The sequence below is a fragment of the Astyanax mexicanus genome, chromosome 4, assembly GCF_023375975.1.
Source record: "Astyanax mexicanus isolate ESR-SI-001 chromosome 4, AstMex3_surface, whole genome shotgun sequence".
In the NCBI taxonomy this organism is placed as follows: domain Eukaryota; kingdom Metazoa; phylum Chordata; class Actinopteri; order Characiformes; family Acestrorhamphidae; genus Astyanax; species Astyanax mexicanus.
Window position 1 is genome coordinate 24273751 of NC_064411.1, and position 24152 is coordinate 24297902.

The following is a 24152-nucleotide window of genomic DNA, read 5'->3' on the forward strand; positions in this document are numbered from 1 at the left end:
TAAAAACAATTAATCTCAGACCTGACAGTAGTTTTCTTCTGATGAGCTTTTCTGACAGAAACAGATGGGCACCTGTTGGTCGTGATGGGAAAAGGGAATGGAGCACAGCTTAAACTAATTCTACAAAGTAAAATGAGAAATGTGCTGCGATTCTCTGCACACAGTAACGCAATTGAACTTTCAGTAACTTGACAGAGTATTAAAAGAATATCAGTGTCAGAATTAGAGCTGCAAAACTCCTGTTGCTTTCTCTATCACTTAGAAATGCTAGAAACAGCTGAACGTGGGATTTAAACACTTTTTAACAGTTTAGAAGAATGTGGAATGTTCTGATATTTAGTGAGTAAATGTGGAATATGTTGAAAGGTGACTGTGAACTGAGTCTAATTACCAAGCCCATGCATAAGGCGCACCAGATTATAAGGAGCATTAAGCGATACTAGTAAGGAATAGGGGTGTCACCATGTTTTCCTTCTAATTCAGCTGGTCTTCTGCTAACTAAGCTAAGTATACAAAACTGTAATTCTTAAAAATATTTATTTTAAAGTCAAACAAGCACAGATTTCTCTCCAGATAGTTTTCAGATTTGGGTGCAGTAGCATTAACACTGCTCCAGACTCAGTGCTGGAGAAACTTCACCGAAATTCCTGTATAACGCTGTAGTTCAGCAGCATGGCTTTACTGCTTCTTAATACCCAAGTGGTAAAATTCATACATAACTGGCACTGGATTATAAGGTGCACAGATGATTTTTGGGGAAATTAAAGGATTTTAAGTGCACCTTATAGTCCCAAAAAATACAGTACCATTAGAAAAGGCTGAAATTTGAAGTCAACAAATTTTCATCAATCAATTGAAATTGTTTATTACGTTGATGTTAATTGTTAAAGCCCTATTATGGACACTGCAAAAACAAGCATAAAGAAAGAAAACAAAAATGTTCCCTTTTTTCCAAGTACAGTAAATGGAACCTTTTCCTTATTATGTGATCCAAGCATGTCTACTGCATGTTGGTTCTTTTTTACTCGTCCAGAAATACCATCATTTATAAAAAAAATACAACAGCTCCCACGACCATCTGCTGCTCACTTATGTAAGACAGTTACACACCTTTAACACACAAAGAAGTATTATCTGAAGTGAAAGAATTAATGTACCAAACTTTAAATATCCTCCGAACCCGAAAATGAGAAATATCACAGACAACACTGTCACACGCTTTCAAATCAGTGCAACATCTAATAATGGATGCTTTATTTGCCCCCTCAAACAAGTTAGGAACATAAACTAACTAAAAAACATGCAGTTCTACTATTACCTGTACTGTTGTGACCTATAACATCCCAAAACACCACACATCCTGAAGCTTAACTCCACCACTCAAACATCTAAATCTAAAACCCTGAGACCATTAGCTAAAGTATAACCTCTACAGTAGTACTTCTATCAGACCAGGTCCCGTTCCTCCACCCCCACCCCCATCAGGCTGAATGGAACATCTGTTTACAGGTAATAAGGGATTTAAAAGCCTTTGTCAGATCTAATCCTGCTGAACAGCTCGGACCATACACGGCAGTGATGTATATAGAAAACCTCACAGCTCACACAGGACTGAAGCACTAACTACAGACAGGAATGCCTTATAAGGCTTTACTTGTCATTATGAGGGACAGTGGCTCGGACCACATCAGACCACATGTGTAAGTTACACAATAAATAAACAAAATAGGGAAGGAAGTCAAAAAGAAGAGAGTAAAATGACTCATCAATTAAATTAATATAATAAGTGTTTATATACATCTGTATGTATAAAGTACATATACATATCCTCTTGAGGAAGCATTGCTGTGAGAACTTGATTGCATTCAGCAACAAGAGCATTAGTAGGGTCAGTGTGTTGGATGATTAACCACTCCACATCATCCCCAACTCCACAACTTATCCCAGAAGTACTGAATGGAACACAGTTCCACTTCTCCACAGCTCAACGCTATGGGTTTATACCCCTCTAGCTCACACCTGGCATTAGGGATGGGGTCAACAGGTTAATGATCATACTAAAAGAGAACTGACTATCAGGAACTCCCACTAAAACATTGGGCCGTCTTTTTTATGTAGATGTAAATGTTTTCTTTTCTTATTGGGATAAAATAAAAAGGAGCTTTCTAAAGTTGATGTAGGTTGATGGGTTGATGAATTTGAATCAGTGTTCATTTTTATAACAAAAAGGGACATAATATTGATTTAACATTTTTTCAAGACTCCTGCAAATACTTCTGAAAAACGTAACCAATAATTTCAATGAAATGAAACCACTATCATCACATTAACTTCATAGAGCTTAAGCAATGGACAATAAAATCAACAGAAAAAAAACACAAACTGCAAGAGATGTATTATTAGCCCTCACACAGGAATTAATAAAAAGGTAAGCTAATATATCTTTAGATTTATGGGAGCAGAAAATATAGAAACTAAGGAGCAACAAGAGGCTACACATAAACAGAGTTTAAAGCTCACCTTCCGCGAAAATCCGATTTTTCTTGTTTTTTGTGGAATACAGTAGGTCTCTCCGAGTTGAATGTGTACACCTGCACATTAAACTGTTTTGCAGCCCCCATTGTCTGCAGGAGCTAAGCAAAGAAATCCCCCCTCCCCCCCTCCGAAAAACGGGTGAATTTTGAATTATCTTTCTGCCTACGTAGGCAGAAACTCACAGACCAGCCCACCTTGGCTCGAGAAACTCCCAGAGGCGGAGCTGAAGCGACGCAACATCACCGCTCATCAGTTAGGAGGTGGGAGGCAGTGAGCGGCAGAGCGGCGGAGGGGCGTCGCAGTGCTCCTAGCCAATCAGAGGAGAGATATTTGCATGCTGTTTGCATGTATGAATATTCATGAGCAAAGCTGGAATCCGGTCATTTTGGACACACCCCTAAAACAGTCCATTAAAAAAGAGCTATACAGAGACACCTGAGCACTTTTTTTTACAAAAACGGCTCACATGTCATTCATTCATACTAGAGACCACAACTAGACATTTTAAAATGAAAGAAAAAACGACGGAAGGTGAGCTTTAACTTTGTAAGTTTCCCCTTGGTAACAGTGAAAACATAGTGTTAGCAGCCAGAACAGACTGTCCAGGGTTTCCTACACTTCTGAAAGTGAGACAACACAACACCACTACACAGATCTAAACAAGCTCTCAGGTTCTGCTGTGTTCTGCAGTCAGCCGCTCTTTATGTGTTCAGAGTAACGGCGCTGTGTAAACATCCTTTGCTTTGAAGGGTGAAGGGTGGAGCACTGCTGGGTGGGGGGGATTTGGGAGATAGTTTGAGATAGACAAAGTGTACAGGAGTAAGTATTAAGCTAGACAGACAGCAGTAAGGCATTATTATCATTTTGGTTTAAAATTCCCTTCAGTAGACTGTTTATTACACTTCAATCTGGAAAACACTAAATAACTGTGGCATATTTAAAGCTTGTGCTGCTCAGCCTCGAAGAGAAAGATAATTAAATAAACCATTTTTTAAAAAATCACGCAGTGCCCTCTGGTGGACACAGTCATTTAACTGTTGCACAATTCCCGTCCTACTCTACTCCCTTCATAAAAAATGTTCTGAAAGGGAGAAAAAGCCCAAAACAAAAGTACATGAGAAAGAGAGAACAATGGTAAAGTGAGGGCTGAGGATTGGAAGAGTAAAAGAGAGAGAGAGAGAGAGAGAGAGAGAGAGAGAGATTATAATAATAATAATAATAATAATAATTATTATTATTATAATCTTTCTAGAATTATAGTAGATTATAGTAAAAGAAAGAGAGAGAGAGAGAGAGAGAGAGAGAGATAATAATAATAATAATAATAAAAATAATAATTATTATTATTATTATTATTACCACTACTACTACTAATGTTACTATTATTATTGTTACCCCAATTGTTATTATTGTTAATATTTTTTATTGATATTTCTGTTAATATTTTAATTTGTCTTACTATATGTTTGGTTTTGACATTTATTTGCTTTGGCAACATTGTTGCCATGTCATGCTAATAAAGCCAAGTTAAATTAAAATTGAACTGTATTGAGAGAGAGAGAGAGAGAGAGAGAGAGAGAGGGAGGTGCCCTCTGTTATGTCTGCTGCTCCTTTCAAACCCCACCCACATACTGCAGCAATAAAACACACACACACACTTATAAATGAAGAACTCTTGCTGGCATTCTTTGCCGTCCACACACACACACACACACACACACACACACACACACACACACACACACACACACACACACACACACACACACACACACACACACACAATCATTTTTTTCTCATCCTCCTGGCTGTGGGCCAAACAGCAGCACAGCAAAATTTTATGTCATCACCTCCCCACCACCACACACTCTTACTCTCTCTCTGGGTCTCACATTCACATTCACACACACACACACACACACACACACACACACACGATCAAGCCGTAACAAAAAACTGCTTACTAGTGAATTCTACAGTGGCCTGTGTTTAGCACACGCATACATGCAGGTAACTCTCTACTGCCGCAGTGCTAATCACACTACAGACACAACACACACACACACATATATACACCTGAGTGAGTGTGTGTGTGAGTGTGAGAGCATGAAAGAGTGAGTGAGTGAGTGAGTGAGTTAGAGAGTGAGAGAGTGACAGAAGGGCAGAATTTAGCAGTCTCTGATGTAAGTGCATTAAAAATGTAACAGAAAGCACAGTGGTCTTATTCTATCTGCACAGGCAGAGAGAGAGAGAGAGAGAGAGAGAATTAGAGGGGTTTTACTGTGTTGATTTTTGGGTTTCCAGACTAAAATTTAGCTAGCTAGCTTACATATTACAGCCGTCCGTCCTGCTCTTCTGTGTTTAAAATATCAACTTTTTAGTCAAAGATGCAGCTGGTCATTCCCACTGATATTCAGGGATCACATAAATGCCTTTTAGACCAGCCAAGTCAGCTGTTACATTTTCAAAAAAATAAAAGCAGAGGAAATACACCAAACCAGACAATTCCTCAATTACCTACAGCAGCTCACACAGCAGCAGAGAACTACAGATAAATAGAAATGGAAAACAAAAACAGAAAAGCATTAATGAATCTCCAGGGAGAATCAAGTCTGTTTAGGAGCATCTACACTACAGAGCAAATGATCATAATCCTTTTTTTCTCTATGAATATAAAAAATGCTTTTCTTCTTTCTGTGCTCTTAAGGAAGCTTACATGATGTAATCTCTGAACAGAGCTGCATGGTATTAAGAAATAATCTGACACTGCATTTTTTTACTGCAATATATATATATATATATATATATATCTTACAAAAGTAAGTACACCCCTCTCATTACAGCAAATATGTTATATATTTTTAGGGGACAAACGCACACAGTACAATTAACTGTCTTCTAAAAATAACCCAACACATAGATATTAACATGTATATAGGTGGTAAAACAAATGAGTGCAGCTCACAGTGAACATGCCCAAATTGTGCCCAATTATGTTGTTATCTCCACTGTCATTTCACCATGTGACCCTGGTGTCATGTGACTCGTTAATGTTACACGGTTCCAGGTGTGAATGGGGAGCAGGGCTGTTACATTTGCTGTTCTGAGTACAATTCTGCAGGAAACATGAATTCCAGCAGGTACTGTAACTAAACCTGTACCAACCTTTGCAGCTCTGGTGGTTTTCATGTCCAAGAGGGTTAAAGCAATGCTACTTAAGTTAAGAACTGCCCAACACATTATTAAAGAGTGGAAGGCAGTGCTCCCAAATATTAGTGTGTGGGAGCGTTTTTGGCCAGGCAGTGTATATTTATATTAAAGAAAATACAGATTTTACAAGAGTTTACCTGAAATCAGTGACAGTATTAATGCAGTTAATGCAATTTTATTATAAATTATATAGGGCAGATGTTATCTGACTGCTAGATATGATATGGTAAATGATCATTTTAAATATTTAGTAGAATTATTTAATCTAAGTGAACTGAAGCTATAATGGGCTACATTAGCAGAAATGCTAAATGCACTGACAACTTTTAATAACAGTTATAGAATCAACCTTCTACCGCACCACACTAGAGTATCTGGGCGGCAGAAAAGCCCATATGCCGCACCATATGTCACTGCTGTATCAACACTCAGTAACCTAAATAACATTTCTACACTTTCACAAGGGTGCAATTAACACACTTCCTCCAACACTGCAGTTCCACTAGTGTGTGTGTGTGTGTGTGTGTGTGTGACTCCCTGGCTGGCTGTACAGTGGGTAAATACAGTACTGTAGTGAGTAACTGATGTGTGAGAGCGTGTTATTATCTCGGTTACGTCACTTGATGACAGTGGTCAGACTGAACAGTGATGTGTCCTCGTTACAGAACAGTGGTCTTCACACAAAAACAGAACCAGAGGAGCAGAAAGAACATTTTCCACGTTGTCTAGAACACATCGTCAAATTTATTACATAACACCACCAGACTTTCCATCAGGCAGGAACAGCCAAGCAGCAAGGCTGGAAACACAAGCAAACCACACCTGGACCAAACCTGGACCAAACCTTTACCTTACATCATTCCAGAAAGCCAACAGTGTAATGACTTAAAGCAGCAGAAACACAGCAGAGCAGTGTTTAGTGTTTACCCTGCTCTAAAACACCTTCAGCCAGCTGAACAGTGATGCAAAAAACAAAAACATCAGAACTGTATGGAATAACAGAAGAACAAACATTGAATTATATCGAGTTTTTACAATAAATAAAAAACTGAAAAGAATAACAATGTGATGTTCATTCTTCATATCAAGTAAAAACATACGTTTATGAAAATAAGGCATTTAAACTGCACAATTTTCTGATATGTTGTGAATTATCATGTGATCTGTGTGTTGTTTAGACACTTTAAGGAACTCTACGCTCAATGGGTGAATGAGTAAATCGGTTCAGAAATCAAATGCAAATTGGAATCAGTGATTCATAACATGGTTTATGAGCCCATGTGTTCATATAAGGCTCTGATCACATGTAAAAACAGCCATGAGGAAACTTAGAGATGACACATTTATTATTGTGTGTTTTCCACAATGGATTAATCACAGATACTCACTAGAGAGCAATGACACGGCAGTTTTTAGAAACAGTAGGATTTCTTTCTAGCTCTTTCTAGACACACATATATGCTTTATGCTGATGTGCTGAGGCATTCATAAATTATTTAATTGAGAAGAGACCAGGTCAGATTACTGGTACTAAATAAATGGGGTAGTGTGCATATTTAATGATGAAGTATCGAGATACTTCTTAAGTATCAGTATACTGTGCAACACTACAGGGTATTTTAACTGTTTTACCTGAGGAGGAGAAAAGTTATTTTTTTTGCAGGACATCAGGAAAATTCATGACTTTTTTGTACGGGATATGAAATCTTAGAGATATGACTGATTACTGGACTGACTGCCATCACCTCCAAAACAAGGTGAGTAACCTGTAGCTTGTGAATGTGGGCTGCGAAGACATCAACAGGCATCTAAGTTTCACTGTTATCCATCTCCATCTCTCTAGCTTCCTCAGAGTTAATGACAGCCCATCTGTCCTGAGAGACTGATGGAAGTCCCTGAAAGTCAGTCTCCAGTCAAACACCACAAATCAGCTGCGTCAAATTTACATTAAACACACTGTGAAACTCCAGAGCGTTTTTAAATTAGCCTGTGACTCTCTTACAGCTACAACACTGCAGAAACACATCAGAAAAGAGCTGCTTATCCAGTGCTAAACGTTTGCTGTTTGGTATGGTTAGTGGTGTTTGTTAGCTCTGCAACTCTCAGTATGTGCTGAACGAGAGCGGTATTATCCAGTTAGTGGGGTTTAAAGCCTTTATTCTCTTTTCTTAATATGAACTGCAGAAAATGCACAAAAACAACAACTCTGGACTGGCCAAGCAAAGCTGAGCTGATCTGAGCCGTCACAATGTTTTTAGTCAGAAAGTGTAAGCTATTCAATTTGCGTCATGGATGGAATGGACAGGATACAACTTCTTGAATAACTGTAACTCTATACAACCCAGTCAGCCTAGGTCCACATGTTTCTGTCCATCTAAAAAACACTAGGGGTGTGACGAGACAGTATACTGGGTTCACAAGAAAGAGACGAGACACGATTTAAAAATACAATTTTAAAGAAAACGTCAAAAATGAAAAATGGCCTGAAAACTTGAGTTTTATTTGACAAAATCATATAACTCAAACTTAACAGACTGGTTTCTTCCACACATTGATTTTATAAGAAATAGAAATAAGAATAAAAATAAAACTTTTCTAGGTCTTATATAGTGCAAACCACAAGCAGTCATATTAAGCCTATGGTTTGTGTTTTTTTCTCCTAAATTTATTGTAATTTAACTATTCATAATCATAACCAGTCATAATAAGACTATGCTTGAAGTGAAAACAGAGACAGAACATGTTTTTAAATACAGTAGAGAGCTAAGGGATTAGTACAACTGCCTATGAAACAGTCACATGTACCATTTACTTACTGTATTTACTAGGGCTGTGAATCTTTGGGAACTGTTGCGCGGAGCTTTTAAACTGGACTGCGGAGCTCATCTACTGTCGCGCAGAGCTTTTTAACTGTACTCTTGTGCCACGAGATATCGTCACACCCCTTAAAAACACCAGACATACTTTTTTTTTTTTTATTTATTAACAAATCAACAGATTAATACACTACATAAAACTATAAATATTAGTTGTAACAACAATGAAACACTTTTTGGTGCTATATTGAACAATTCTATTTTAAATATTAAAGATCTGGTTTATGCCAGGAGGAACAAGTTTTAGCTGTCTAGTGTCTCTGATGCTTTGCTCACACAATATCTTGGTTTTTAACATACAGTCTTCCACAGCCTTAACATTAGTTTGGGTGGTTTTATTTAAATATTACGTTATATAAGAGTTACATAGTTAAGAGTTACTGACGCCTACCTCATTTTCACACAACCCATGCATATAGGTGTGTACAATCTATTCACAAACTACAGCAACAGTGATGTGTAGTGTCACAATTTGCGTTACTTAAACAATACTTTAACAATAAGTTACTCACAATAATTTACAGTAGAACATGCTTAATTAGATCAGCTTATTCAGTTGTGAAAAAGCATTGAACTTTTAAGGCTTCGAGTAACTCTACTGGGAACTATACATATATTAAATCTCATTTTTTATTTTTATTTTTTCTTACAGTTAGCATTCTCCACCTTTTATTGTCCACTGTTCCACTCAGACTCAGTGGATCATCAGAGCAGTGGCTGTAGACTGCAAGTTAAAGCCACATGTCTGAAACAAATGTAAGACACGCTGTAACGCTCACGTAGGGTACTTTAAATAAATTGGTAGTAAGTCTGCAGATGATAATCTTTTGTCAATATTTACATTACAGCCTGAGAGAAACACTGGGAGTAAATAAGGGCAGTGCAATGCAGATAGAAGCTTCTTACCATCTGGATGGGAGTTTTGCAGAGGTCTCTCTCTGTGACTAGCCGCTCCTGGTCAGTGACGTACAGGCCTTTCTGAGCGAGGGCCTGGATAACTCCATTGTGGCCCAGCAGAGGTTTGGCTGCATCGCTGCGCAGGATCAGACTCCCAGCCCTGCAGTAGAGTTCAGCAGAGAGCAGCAGAGACACAACAGGGGGCTTCAGATGCTCCTGTTCATACTGGTCCTTATAGAACGGGTCCTCCAGCTCTGCTGGGATACTGTCTACAGAGAGAGAAACAAATACACAAAGAGTCAGGAATAAAGAATGCCAGACAGACGCAGATGCTAGCTTTGAAGAAGAAGGTTATTGTTCAGTGCAGTTCAGCCTGGACTGTTCTTATTTATGCTGCCATCTCAAGTAGGATTGGGTGATATGGCAATTAAAGAGTATAACAATATTTTGCGATAACAATATTCTTAGTGATATGAAAAAACATTAAACATAAAAAATTAATTTCAACAATACACTACCACAATAAAATACTCTATTTTATTTATCAATATCATTGCATGTGATATGACACACCCCAAATTTTGTATCAGATTGTAACACAAGTCAATGATACAATACATCTTGATACTAATAAGGCACAATGATGCTGGACAGTTATAATCTGTCTCTAGTAGCTATTTAATGGGGAATAAGGACAGGATACATTTTCATTTTGCTACAAACAGATCTTACTAGTGCTCTAGTCACAGAATGCAATCAAATCCTCAAAGCAATCCTCCAAAATCTAGAAGAAAGCCTTCTCTCAGACAGGTACACTATCAAAAAAGAGATACCTGCTGACTTAGAAGAGACATGGAGACACCCTTGTTCCTTACTAATGTTGCATAATGCACCTCATAATCCAGTGCACCTTATATGTAAAAATATACCAGAAAATAGACATTTACTGATAGCTCGCCTTATAATCAGGTGTGCTTTATAGTGTGAAAAATACGGTAAACCTTAATAAAACCACTTGAAAAAAGGCCCACTACCTGAAAGCCGTGTTAACTAACAATATGGACACAATCTCCACAGCACCATTTATCTCACATGTATTAAGCACAACAGACTCCTGTTTGATTAACCTCTTCCACAAAAAGCACAATCTCTCAGACTTTACAGAATGTGGACTTTACTTTAAAAACTGTGGATTCGATTTGTTATTATTAATTGGATTTTTTATGTTGCATTTCAACTTGAATGTCTAAACATTCACAAGGGCTGTAAAGAAGTTCAATACTCTTTACTATCTTTATTATTTATTATCCATCTCTAAAATTAGCATTATTTCAGTGGAATAATTTTTTTCTGGGACAATATATATATATATATATATATATATATATATATATATATATATATATATATATATATATATATACATACACACAGTAGCTATAGTAAAAATGGTATAAAAATCCTCAATTTCAGTGCTAATGTAAACTAGATAACTTGCCTAAAATAAACAGCTAATAATTACATTTAACACTCAGTGCCACACATCTAAACCTAACTCTAAATTCACTTCTAAACATCTGTAAAGTCTACACTGCTGTAGTTGGAGCTTTTTGTGAAGCAGCATTTAGCTTTAAGCTAACTCTAAACAGGGCTCGTAACGCAGCTACAGCTCAACAGTAAATCACTAATATAAACTTTTATATATACACTATTACTTACCACAGTACAGAGCTATATACTTGATTTAAGTATGAACTAACAGTCAGGGTTGGCAGCAGTGGGGTGGTTTAAGTTAGCTGTTACCTTTTGTGTTTAGCTTCACACAGCCAAAGAACTAACATAGAGATTAGCATGCTAACTAGCTAACTCTGTCTCCACAAACAGAAAACCACAAAATTGAGCATAATTCTGCAAGATAACTGCAGATTTGGTGCTGCGTTGAGTTTTGTTAGATATAAAAGTGGTATTAAACTGTATAACTAGAGTAAGAGGGTGAATTGTGGTAAGGCAGTGATTAGCATGCAAGCTAACTTCCCCTCAGTGCAGAGTAAAATCACAGAAATAAGATAAATACTGTGTCCTGGCTGACTGTGTTTAGTTTAGTGGTTTAACTTGCCTTTTTTGCGGAGAATCATCGTGTTTGACATATCTAAATTGTTTGTTAGAAAATATTACTCACAGACACAAATGTAAGTCTTAGCAAATTCCACTGAAATGAATGTAATACTTCAAACTATCCCTGACAGAAGCCCGGTGAGAGCGGTACAGCGGTGCTTCTTTGCCCTGATAGTGGAATTGAACCCAGTCCTTCTATTTGTAAGCCATGTCCTTATCATTATAACTACATTAATCACTGATGCCACCATTGTTCTCACCACAAAGACGCATCGATTTGTCTGACACTGTGTTTAACAGAAGTGTGATAAGACACCTTCACCATAAACCCAACAATTTATTTCCTGTATGATCTCACATCAGTCTCTTCAGACCTTAAAACTACTGTCAGAATCCCCCAGTGATGGTTCTGTATTCAACTGGCAATCCCCTATAAGGGTTCTTTAAAGACCTGGCAACCTATGACTAAATCTCTATTGCTAATAGCTCTGTGTTTCTTTCCTTATACTTTTTTACAGATGCAGACAGCAGCAGCTGTGATTGGTCTGCTGAGATGCCCATACATTCCCTGTAGTAATTAAATACAAAAAATATAAGTTCTTGGTGTCAATAATAATTGTAATAATAATAATAATAGTTTCCAAAAATATTACTATATACAGTGTCCACCTAGCTCCCTCATGAAAACTGATTTTTTTTTTTTTTTATAATAAAACCAATTATTATTGCAATAGAAATTCTCATTTAAAGCTATAGGTACAATAGCATTTACAAATTACTTTCATAGAGTAACAATTTGATTTTGTTTACAACATTTAGATATTGGAATTCAAATATTGAAAAAAAAAATCAACTACCCTAATAAATAATATAAAATAAATAAATAAAATAAATAAATAAAACATAAATAAAATAAAATGAAAATATGTTTTTCAAGTCAACATACTGGCTTAATCAGGTAAACAAAAATGATTGAGGTTATGTCCACATTTGTTATATATATCGATAATGTTATTATTGTGACAGACCTACTGCACCTCTACCTGTAAACTGCTTTAGCTTCACAACAACAACAATGCAATCAAAAGCCAATCTTTAGTCACTAAATGTGTCTTGGCTGATCAACTATGTTTAAATAAGGCAGAATTGGATAAATCTGATTTTTAGCAAAACCTTCTCTTTTACCACAAGCAAAACATCATAGTGCTAAACCCAACATTGTGCTAATCCATACCTGTAATCATAACCAATCCCATAAACCTAAATTAAAATCACTGAGTTGAGTTCCAGCGCATAAATTAAATTACCAAACTGAAATGAACTATACTGAATTAATAGAATTGACCTCTTACTTTGTGAGATAAACAGCAGGCACTTCTATTTCTGCCATTTAGCACTGATTTCTGACCATGCGTGATCTGACCTCAGATCAGTTAGACACAGACCTGAGGCTCTTATCAGCTCAGCATGACAGAGAGACACCCTGTTTACCGTCTAATCTCATTACCATGCACCAAATCTGATTTAGGGAATCTCTTCAGAATAGCCACACAAACACACACACACACACACACACACACACACACACACACACACTCAAACTTAAGCTAAATATACTAAGAGGTTATTATAAATAAAAAATGGAAATTCTCAGTTTATCAATACTTACCAATTTTGAGTCTGTTATTGATAAATGGAATTTTAACCTATTCCTCCATACAGAACAGCTTCATTGTCGTAATGCTGCTGCTTCAGCTCTGCCCAGAACACAATTTCTATTAGATTAATTTCAGGACTTTGACCTTGCCTCATTGCAAAACACTTTATTTTATTTTTTCTACTTTATTCTTCTTTAAATCTTTTTTGGTAGAATCACTTGTGTGCGTAGGGTAATTGTCTTGCTGAATGACCACATTTCCTTGATATTTATGTCAGATAGATACACATTTTGCCTCTTCTGAAAAGTTGCTGGTATAATGCAGAAATCACTGTTTCATCAATGATAAACCTTCAAGCCCAGATGCAGGAAAACGAGCCCAATGACTAGTGCTACATCTTATGCTACCACTACCATGTTTCACAGATGGGACAGGGAAGATTGTCATGATAGAATACCATTCTGGCTTTCTCCTTGTAAGCCTGCCATGCTCACCACTGTTGTTCAGCCTTTTCTGATATTGGACAGGAAGGACACTTTTGGGTCCTGCAATAGTACACTTTATGACACAGTGAATTAAAGATTAAAGGGGATTATTTTCAGCATTCAGGAAAGGGTGTGCATCCTCACAACAGTCAGGAGAAGCATGTCAAGGTTGCCTGGCTGCAAAAAGGCTAAACAAGTTTTATAAAAATTCCTTCTATCTTACACTACCCTGGATGAGTCAGACTCTGGGCTGAGGAATCCAGTGTTTCCCGGCTTATTTCCTGTGTGTGAGAGAGAAGGCATGTTCCAGTTCTCCAGCAGCAGGAAATGCATGTCTTAAAGGAGCAGCGTTTAGTCTTTGTGCCCACCCTTCTGCATGTCTGAGCACAGCCAGCGCGTGTTTAAGTAGTGTTTACAGTGGAGGTCTATTGTTAAATGTTACGGTCATGCCTGCACTGAACACAACACAGACTCCAGTACTGTTCAGAAAGGTGGAGTTTTCCAGACACGTGTGTGAGGTAATGTTATCACAGGACATCTGGAATGTTTGTTGTGACTGATTTATAAGGAATGTATTCAATCTATTTCTCCATTTTTGCTTGGTGACAATAAATAAAGATATTGTTAGCTAAAGAGTTTTTAACCTACCAATTTTAAAGGAGAACTCCGGTGTAACATTCACTTTAGGTGTAGTAATACAAGATGAAGAGTACCAAACCATTGTTGAATAGCCCACCTCCATTCTCCCACAGCTTTCCAGGATCCAGTCAATTTATTCCGTTTGTCCAAACATGCTTTAGAAAAGGCATTAAAACAAGGCATTAGTTACTTTAAAAGTGCACAATAATCTTATTAAAAAAAACGCTGTTTACAATCTGTAGCGTAACCTAATCTCCGGGCCCCGGAAATGTAGGTTACACTACAGGTTGTACTCACTCTATCGTGTTTTACTACACCAAAGGTACATTTTACACCGGAGTTCTCTTTTAAATCGTCACGGTTTTAAAAGTCGGGAATGTGTGGGTGGGAACATGAGGCTCGGTGAACTATACGATTAACAGAACAATGCGTTAAACTCAGCAGATACAGATACAGGTGTAGGTGTATGTATTTTTGTTCACAGCAGCTCACTACAGCAGACCAGCATTCCTGTTTGCCGACCTAAATTGTTAAACATTTGTTTTGGTTACCTGTGTAAACCAATGTGTCGTAAGAAACAACTAACACCTGATAAAATATTGTGTTGTTTTAATATTGAGATCTCAAGGCATAAGATCACGAATACGAGAGCATAAATCACCAAAATCATCATAAGACACTTTAAATTTAAACTAGAAATATCGTAAGCAGTGATAAGTGACAGCGTAAGTGACTTTTTGTCTATACCAAGTCAATGACATACTACTACCAAATAGAACCCCTACATCAGGGGTCAGGTCTGTAAAACTGTAGCAAACCAAAAACTCCATAAAAAATGTTCCTAAACATTCAACAAAACTGCTGGGTCAGGGGAAACTTCTGACAAATGGCTGCCAGCAACACACACACACACCCATTAAGAGAAACACCACACACACACACACACACACCAACACACATCTTCCTGAAGAGTATTTTCCCCTTTGTGTTGGTCAGCCATGGGAGAACAGAGACAGGAAATGGCCCAGTCAGGAAGACCAAACATGCAGCGCAAGAGAGCATTCTGCCTGCAGCAGCAAACTGACCCCGAGCTACACACTACCCATCCCAACTGACCCCGAGCTACACACTACCCATCCGAACTGACCCCGAGCTACACACTACCCACCCCAACTGACCCCGAGCTACACACTACCCATCCGAACTGACCCCGAGCTACACACTACCCACCCCAACTGACCCCGAGCTACACACTACCCATCCCAACTGACCCCGAGCTACACACTACCCATCCCAACTGACCCCGAGCTACACACTACCCATCCCAACTGACCCCGAGCTACACACTACCCATCCCAACTGACCCCGAGCTACACACTACCCATCCCAACTGACCCCGAGCTACACACTACCCATCCCAACTGACCCCGAGCTACACACTACCCATCCCAACTGACCCCGAGCTACACACTACCCATCCCAACTGACCCCGAGCTACACACTACCCATCCCAACTGACCCCGAGCTACACACTACCCATCCCAACTGACCCCGAGCTACACACTACCCATCCCAACTGACCCCGAGCTACACACTATCCATCCCAACTGACCCCGAGCTACACACTACCCATCCCAACTGACCCCGAGCTACACACTACCCATCCCAAATGACCCCGAGCTACACACTACCCATCCCAACTGACCCCGAGCCACACACTACCCATACCAACTGACCCCGAGCCACACATTACCCATCCCAACTGACCCCGAGCCACACACTACCCATCCCAACTGACCCCGAGCCACACATTACCCATCCCAACTGACCCCGAGCTACACACTACCCATCCCAACTGACCCCGAGCTACACACTACCCATCCCAACTGACCCCGAGCTACACACTACCCATCCCAACTGACCCCGAGCTACACACTACCCATCCCAACTGACCCCGAGCCACACACTACCCATCCCAACTGACCCCGAGCCACACACTACCCATCCCAACTGACCCCGAGCTACACACTACCCATCCCAACTGACCCCGAGCCACACACTACCCATCCCAACTGACCCCGAGCCACACACTATCCATTGTAAACTCCAATCTCCGGCTATTTGTAATGTCAATATTGCATATTTCACTCAGTAGAGATCTGGACCCCCAGATTTACTGTATTTTGCACTTTATAAACAACTGCTGCTCAGTCTGGAGTCACATGGGCCTGATCTCGCACACACTCCTGAGGCCACTGTGATGTAACACAAACAAAAGCAGTCATCCCTGTTATGAAGCCATGTCACAGATGTTCTGCAGTGGCTAGAAGTCTAACTCCATAGCCATAGACTGTTTAACAGCTGCTTCCAACATGTCACCTCAGTAATGAAGAACAGCACAGTGCAGATTCCAGTTTAAAGATGCCTAAAGCCAGCTAAAAGGTTGTGTACTGGAGGGAAATAAAACAACTGAATCTATATCTGCAACATTTCTGATCTTAAATATGCCAGATTTAAATATGCCAGAAATGATTTTGGCACGTCAATTTAAATGTGTCAAGTCATGTGATCCGTTAAGCAAAGTTGGAGATATAATTAATATAAAGGTGTAATTTTGTATTGTAAAGTCTAATTCATGCCCAGGATCGAAATCTGTTCAGAATGATTTTATTATTTATTATTTATTATTAAGAAAAGTCTCACACACAGCATGCTGTGCATTCCTCACAACAAAAATGTGTTCATGCTCATTTGCTGGGTGTTTTTAAGATGCCTGTACATCCTGATTTCTATCCTGAAAGGTTTCCATCGTCTTGTCTGTGTTCATGACACGTGAAGTATAAACCAATATATATATTGTATATATAAAAATGCACTGGATTTTAATCTACACAGATTTCTCTCCTGAGTAAAGTGCTTACATTTATTTACAGTAAGCTTAGATTTCCAGTATTTTAGCACTGTTAGAAGCAGCGCTAGCCACAGTTAGCTGCTAATAGTGTCATTAGCTGATGGCTTTGTTGACGTCGATTAACACTACCAAACCATGTCCAGCACTCATTAGCATCTTGCAGCTCAGCAGCCTGCTAATGGGACTGACACTAGTGCTAACCTACTGCTAATCAATCAAACACTGAATGGAAGCTAAGAGTCATTTAAGCAACAAACAAATAGCAACATGCTAAGCAGTGTGGATACTGACTGTTGGTCAGTTTGGAATTGTGTTTAAAGTTAGAAGACGTATGGTGGAGCGCACTCTTCCTGCCTTTGTGTGTGGTGTTGGTCAGCAGTGTTATTGTGCTGAGCTGGAGGTTCAGTCTGGGCAGACAGGATACCTATTCAGAGCAGAGGGAGGAGAGCAGGACATGTCAGTGCTCTCCAACTGACGCTTCAAGCTGAATATAGACTACTGAGGAAGTATGATTAAATAACTTTACAAGGAAAATGTTCCTTTTTTACAAATTTTTACAAATTTACTAGTTGAGTGCAGCCAACGCAATGCTGAGAAACCTTTGAGAATCTTAAACTAAATTTATGACTTTGTTTATTGTTTTGCATCAGAATAGATAGCTAGACCGATAAATAATTTATTGATCCCAGTGGGGAATTCAGGACATCCAGTAGCAGGTATACGTGTGTCCATTGCGTGACTAGAGAATGAAAAAGTGTCACAGAGTCTTTAGTTTGCTGTGCTGAGAGGAGTTGGATAGTCTTAAGGCCTGAGGGACAAAAGACCTCCTCAGTCTGTCCATGGAGCAGGACTGGGACAGTAGTCTACCACTGAATGAGCTCCTCTGCCTGGTGATGGTGCTTTGCAGAGGGGTGAACATTGTCCATGATGTTCAGCAGCTTGCTGAGGGCTCTCAATATCGGGATATCCATCAGTAATCACACAATCTTTACACGTTTTTCATCCATATCATACACGCCTAATTTAAATGTTTCTTAAATCGTTCACATATATTCACCAATGTGAATGCGTTAAATCAGCCTAACCAGAAGCCCTCTCTAAGACACACACCACTGATCAGAGGCTTACGACACACAGTCAGCATATATTAGTAGCCATACGCCCACTGTTTAAGCTTCACTGGCTTAAATAATTGGCTCACATCTTGCAGAGCTATCAAGCAGCAGTAAGACCCAGAGTGGGCGTACGAGTTCTAAGCGCAGAGTTGAAAAGTCGCTCTGTGCAATGAAATTTTAAGCAAGCCCATTCTGTATGACCCAAATACAGAAAGTCTGATAGGAAAAACAGGCAGTCCCTTTAATGACCTCACACACACACACACACACACACACACACAGCCGCAAGAGGCCCTACAGTTATAGCACACACCATAGGGACTCTGTGTTGTGGTGAACTGGGCTGCTTTAACCACGAGAAACCACATCAGTGTGCGTTTCAAATCCAACATCTACCACTAAGGCCTGCTCTGGAAAAATCCATCCTATTTCTCACTACAAACTTTATACAGCACTGACAAAGAAGGATGTGGGAACTAGAGATAAAAAAGACCAATCAGTTATGTATCAGTATTAGAAGTGGACAATATCTAAAATATCACAATATTTCTTTTTTTTTTTGCTAGAACAATATTTTTGGCAATATGACAAAGTACTAAAAAATATTTTACTACTGTATTTTTTTAACTATAAGGAGCACCTAAAATCCTTTAATTTTCCCAAAAATCATCAGTGCGCCTTATTATCCGATGCACCTTATGCATGGATTTTACCAGTCAGGTTCTAAGCAGCAGTAAAGCCACTTTGCTGAAGTACAGAGTTATACAGGAGTTTCAGTTTAGTTCTCCAGCACTGAAACTGTAGCAGTATTAGCATTAGCCGCTAACCGCAGCGCTAGCTCTTTCGCTGTTTAGAGGTGAGTATATTGGACTGTAGTCTGCGTGTTTACCATGTTAAAACAGCTACGGGGGACATACCACTAGCTGATAACACCCAACCGGAACATTTAAGTTCCTCAGTGTAACGCTGTTGGGTGGCATTTACGAGTGCTGCTAACCACACTGCTGCTGAACGCGGTGCTGCTAACCGCGCCGCTGCTAACTGCTAAAATATGGGAAATCTAAGCTTAGTGTAAATAAAGTAAGATGCATTACTCACCCAATGAGAGAAATCTATGTAGATTCACATCTAGGGTTAGTTTAACTTCATTCGAATTTTTTTTTTTACAGTTTTGTTTACCCAACAGCAAGACCTGCTGAATTAAGAGGGGAACATGGCAACACCCCTTTTTTTTTTTTTTTTTTTACTATTATCTCTTAAATGTGTCTTATAATCCAGTGTGCCTTATGTATGTAAATAGAGAGTAATGATAGTGCGCCTTATAATATGATGTGTATTATAGTCTGTAAAATAGAATATTCTATTGCAACAAAATAAATTTTAAAGTTTTCCTTTGTAAAAAATATATCAATTTCAAACATTCAGTAAAAACAAATAAAACAAATTTTATAAACAAAAATAACGTAACACACTGGTTTTGTTTAAAATAATAATAATGTACCCAAGCAAAAATATATGTTTTGAATGTCTAACGCTAATACATCTCATTAAGGAAACAGAATAAAAACTTAACTCCACTGACCGTGTACCTTTCATCAGAGTGCATCTTTCAGCACATACAGTGGGTAATTATTAGCACAGCAACACAGCAGTGCTTGATGATGCACTAGCTGGTTGTTTGCCTGAAAAAAATAATGTGACATGTGGTTCTTCACCAAAACTGCTTCTCCTATGGCACTGCTCAAAGAACCTTCTGCAGCACCTTCACTGTTAAATGTAAACTGCGTATGTATCTGTATTCAGCATTCAGCGAGAAGACCGGGCATTAAGGACTCTACCCTGGGTTCCATTAATGCTGCTTACAGCCTGTAGACAAATGAAAGAGGTAAATCAGACTGTACTGCAAAGGTCACTGCTACCAAGAAGGCATCTATGATAATGTTCACCATATTAATAATGCAGTGGTTCCCAACCCTGGCTCTGGAGAATCCCCTGCACATTTTAGTGGTTACCTGCTGTAACCCACCATCTTCAGCTAAGGAGGGGCTTGTTTTGTCTGCTCAACCTCCTTTCTTTTATTAATATAGCCTACATCCTTTCCTACTTTTCTCAGGCCTGCAACACATTTAGAGAAATTTAGGGCTATTTGCAAGTTTCTCCCTCTGCAGCTCATTAATATCATTAAACTGTTCAAAAAGAACTCTCCAGACTGTTATCTCCAACAAGTCTAAAAGACAGGGTCTGCCAGGGTATCGTAAGTGTCAGAACAAGGCAGGCTGCCTTTAAGACATTATCTAGGAATGTTTATGCATTTCTCAACAAGACAGTGCTGACCCACACACTGCACTCAGTACAAAGCCGTGGTTGTGGAGAATGTGTGAAGTACATTGAAAAAAACTGTTTTAAACATTAAAAACATAAAAAAAAAACATTTTAAGACGTGTTTGCAGGAAAAATAACACCTGAACACTGAAGATCTTGTAGGTGGTGTGAGCAGGAATGGCAACATTATTCATTCAATTTTAACTGGACCATGTTGCAAACCTGAAATGCAGGAACAGCTGCTTATTATTAAATGAAATAAAGTTAAGCAGATTAAGCATGAAATATTTTGGTTATACTGTCTGCAATCAAATAAAAGTCAAAGTAAATTAGGAAACACTGCAGTTTTTTGCATTTTCCCTGTTGCTCCAGCTCTCATTTGAGGTTGCCCATAAGTGCTACTGTGACAAAAACGTGCTCCAATATAAGCTTTAGCCTTTACCACACTGAAGAGACACTTGAGTTCCAGAGAGATCTTCATTTTTAGACCTTAAATTCAGTTTCAGCTCTAATGACCTGGGTACAAGAGATTACTCTACTGATACAAAGAACAAAACCAGATGGGAGGACAGACTTAAATTTACAACATCCACAACAAACACAGCATTGACACCAACAGGCAGGGAGAGGTCAATGAGGGAGGAAAGATGAGTTAATGCTTTTCTACAAGTGACTCATCGTGAGCTACTCTACAGCAGTATTTAGAGGGGTGGAGTTACAGTTTTGTTGCAGTAGTTACAGAACAGCAACAGCAACAGCATGCCTAAATACAGGTACAGTATGTTGGTTCATGTTGGTAACCCATTCATAAACTGATTTCTACAGTTATTTGATTATTCATGTAATCACGTAAACAGCATACTTGGATTTCTCAGATTCAAATGGGGTCTATACATTTGATTAAGAAATGGTTGTTATCAGTGAATTTAAATGTCAGATTAAGCACACAGAATTACTGATGAATTACTGATACTGTGGGTCTGTTTACACTGTAGTGATCAAGTCTTCTCCAGCACATCCCAAAGATTCTCAATGGGGTTCAGCTAACAGCTCACAATCTAACTTCTAACAGGCTAACCGCTAATTACCCACCTGTATGACTTAGTTTCAACTAAATGAGGCTGAAATCCCACACGTCTAGAAGATAAAGCTTGAATCCTGCGCACACAGTCGAGTCAAGACTTTTAAAGGGATAGTTCGGTATTTTTGACATGAGTCTGTATGGCATCATCATAACCAGTGTCGTGCATCCACACTGACTTACCCCCCACAGCGTCCTGTGAGCCGAGTTCTTGTCCAGTTTAGGTCAAAGCGAAAGTAGTCCGGCATGTTTGCTGGGGTCAGGAAAATAACTCCTTTTTCTTCCCAAAGCAGTACGTGTTCAAAAGAGTCATTTATTTACATCACAAAAAACTAACCCTGCAAAAGTCACGCCTCGTAAATCACTTGGGTCCTACTTTCTCTCATTTCGTATCAGTGTGCGTCATTCTGACAGCGAGCTGCGCACGCGTCAACTTGTTCTGTGTTTTGGCAGTGCTTAGCAGCTGTGTTCAGACTAGCAACGCAAACGAGCTAACTTTAGGGAGAAGTCTATTGGCTTTTATAAGCTTTGTAAACACATATATATATATATATATATATATATATATATATATAGCTAGGTGTGTGTGTGTGTGTGTTAAAATGGTGCGGACTTGTGACTATCCAGGCTGTAGCAACAAAGATGTGGCTGATTCTCCGCAGAGTTTTCATCGTTTTCCTGTGACTGATGTTGCTCTGAGGAAACTTTGGGTACTAGCGCTGGGCATCCATGTGGACACAAAAGTGGAAAAAATAAAAAAGCTTCGTGTTTGCAGTGCGCACTTCAGCGATGATGACTTTTTATCCACATGTTCTGGACAACGACAGATGAAGAAACGGATTCTGAAGAAATCTGCAGTCCCTGCACCCCAGGTAAATAAAACTGTAGCCTACCAATGTTCTCTACAGCATTCGCTCTTAGCGTAAAAGTTTCATCTTCCACCACTTCTCTGTCCACCCTCTCTCTTTCTGCCCGATCTAATTCCATTTGGCGAAGTTCAACATCTGTATACTCGGGTTCATAAAGATATCCCCGTGGCTCTGAGCGGTGATCAATGTTTTCCTCGTCACTCTCGTAGTCAGACATGTTCTCGAGGCGAGAAGTAAACAAAGCGACCCAAACACGTAGGCTAGCTGTCAGGTTGCAGCGCTGCGCGCATTGATATGGAACGAGAGAAAGTAGGACCCAAGTGATTTACGAGGCGTGACTTTTGCAGGGTTAGTTTTTTGTGATGTAAATAAATGACTCTTTTGAACACGTACTGCTTTGGGAAGAAAAAGGAGTTATTTTCCTGACCCCAGCAAACATGCCGGACTACTTTCGCTTTGACCTAAACTGGACAAGAACTCGGCTCACAGGACGCTGTGGGGGGTAAGTCAGTGTGGATGCACGACACTGGTTATGATGATGCCATACAGACTCATGTCAAAAATACCGAACTATCCCTTTAAGGCAAACCCTGCAGACTCATGTATGTATGCAGGTTCAATGGCTTTGCCTTTAACATAAACAGAGAACATTACAGTTATCAGACAGTCTTGAAACGTGCATCTAGGTGGTGCTGTGTTTTTTTTCCCCCACCCGTTTTCAGAGAGTGACTCAAATTCAGAGAGCACCCCACCCTGTCCTAGATGTACCTGAATGAATTAGATATTTTGTCTGCATAGCAAATATACAGAGCTTAATATCGTGCTTTGTGAAACTTATATGGTGTATCGTGATACACAATTTTACCAGCTCTACCTATACAGGTCAATGAGTCTAGACCAGAGTCCAGTGTGTAGACAAACATAAACCTCTGGTCAAAAAGTCACAGCTTCCAATGACTGTTTAAAACTCTTAAATGTTCTCTCTGTACTCACTTTAGTTCATTTAGCATTTTTTCGACTTATTTTCTGAACATCCTGAAGACAATGGAGGCATTATGATGTTTGTCTGTCCAGCTTTATGAGTAATGAACAGTGTGTGTCTGTGCTGAAATGAGCGAGTGTGTGGAGGTTTCCTCTCACCCTGCTGGAATCCTCCCTTTCACAAATTTTAAAGGAAAAGCGCAACAGCTTGTGGACTAGTGTGCAGCTCTGCTGCACTGGGACTGTCAGGAAGTTGGGGGCTGTCATTTTTCCTCCTGTGATTCATTTAGATTAGCAGGGAAGCACTGAAGCTCAACTATTTGTGATTACTGTTTATTAGCTAGCATTTACTAGCATTAGCTGGGTTACCTAGCTCTATCTAGGTTAACTAGCGTTATCTACGATAGCTAGGTTAGCTAGGTTTAAGTAGGTTAACTAGTGTTAGGAAGGTTATTAGG

General features: G+C 39.1%; 1 protein-coding gene across 4 annotated transcripts in view; it reads right to left on the minus strand.

Annotated features, from left to right (window-relative positions):
• The window catches only part of camsap2b (calmodulin regulated spectrin-associated protein family, member 2b), an 81006-nt gene that overhangs the window by 53348 nt on the left and 3506 nt on the right, over window positions 1-24152 (minus strand). For all 4 annotated transcript variants that reach the window (XM_022664021.2, XM_022664022.2, XM_022664020.2 and 1 more), the window contains exon 2: window positions 9528-9787. In XM_022664021.2, the coding sequence (XP_022519742.2) occupies window positions 9528-9787 (260 nt within the window). The remainder of the gene's footprint in view (window positions 1-9527; window positions 9788-24152) is intronic.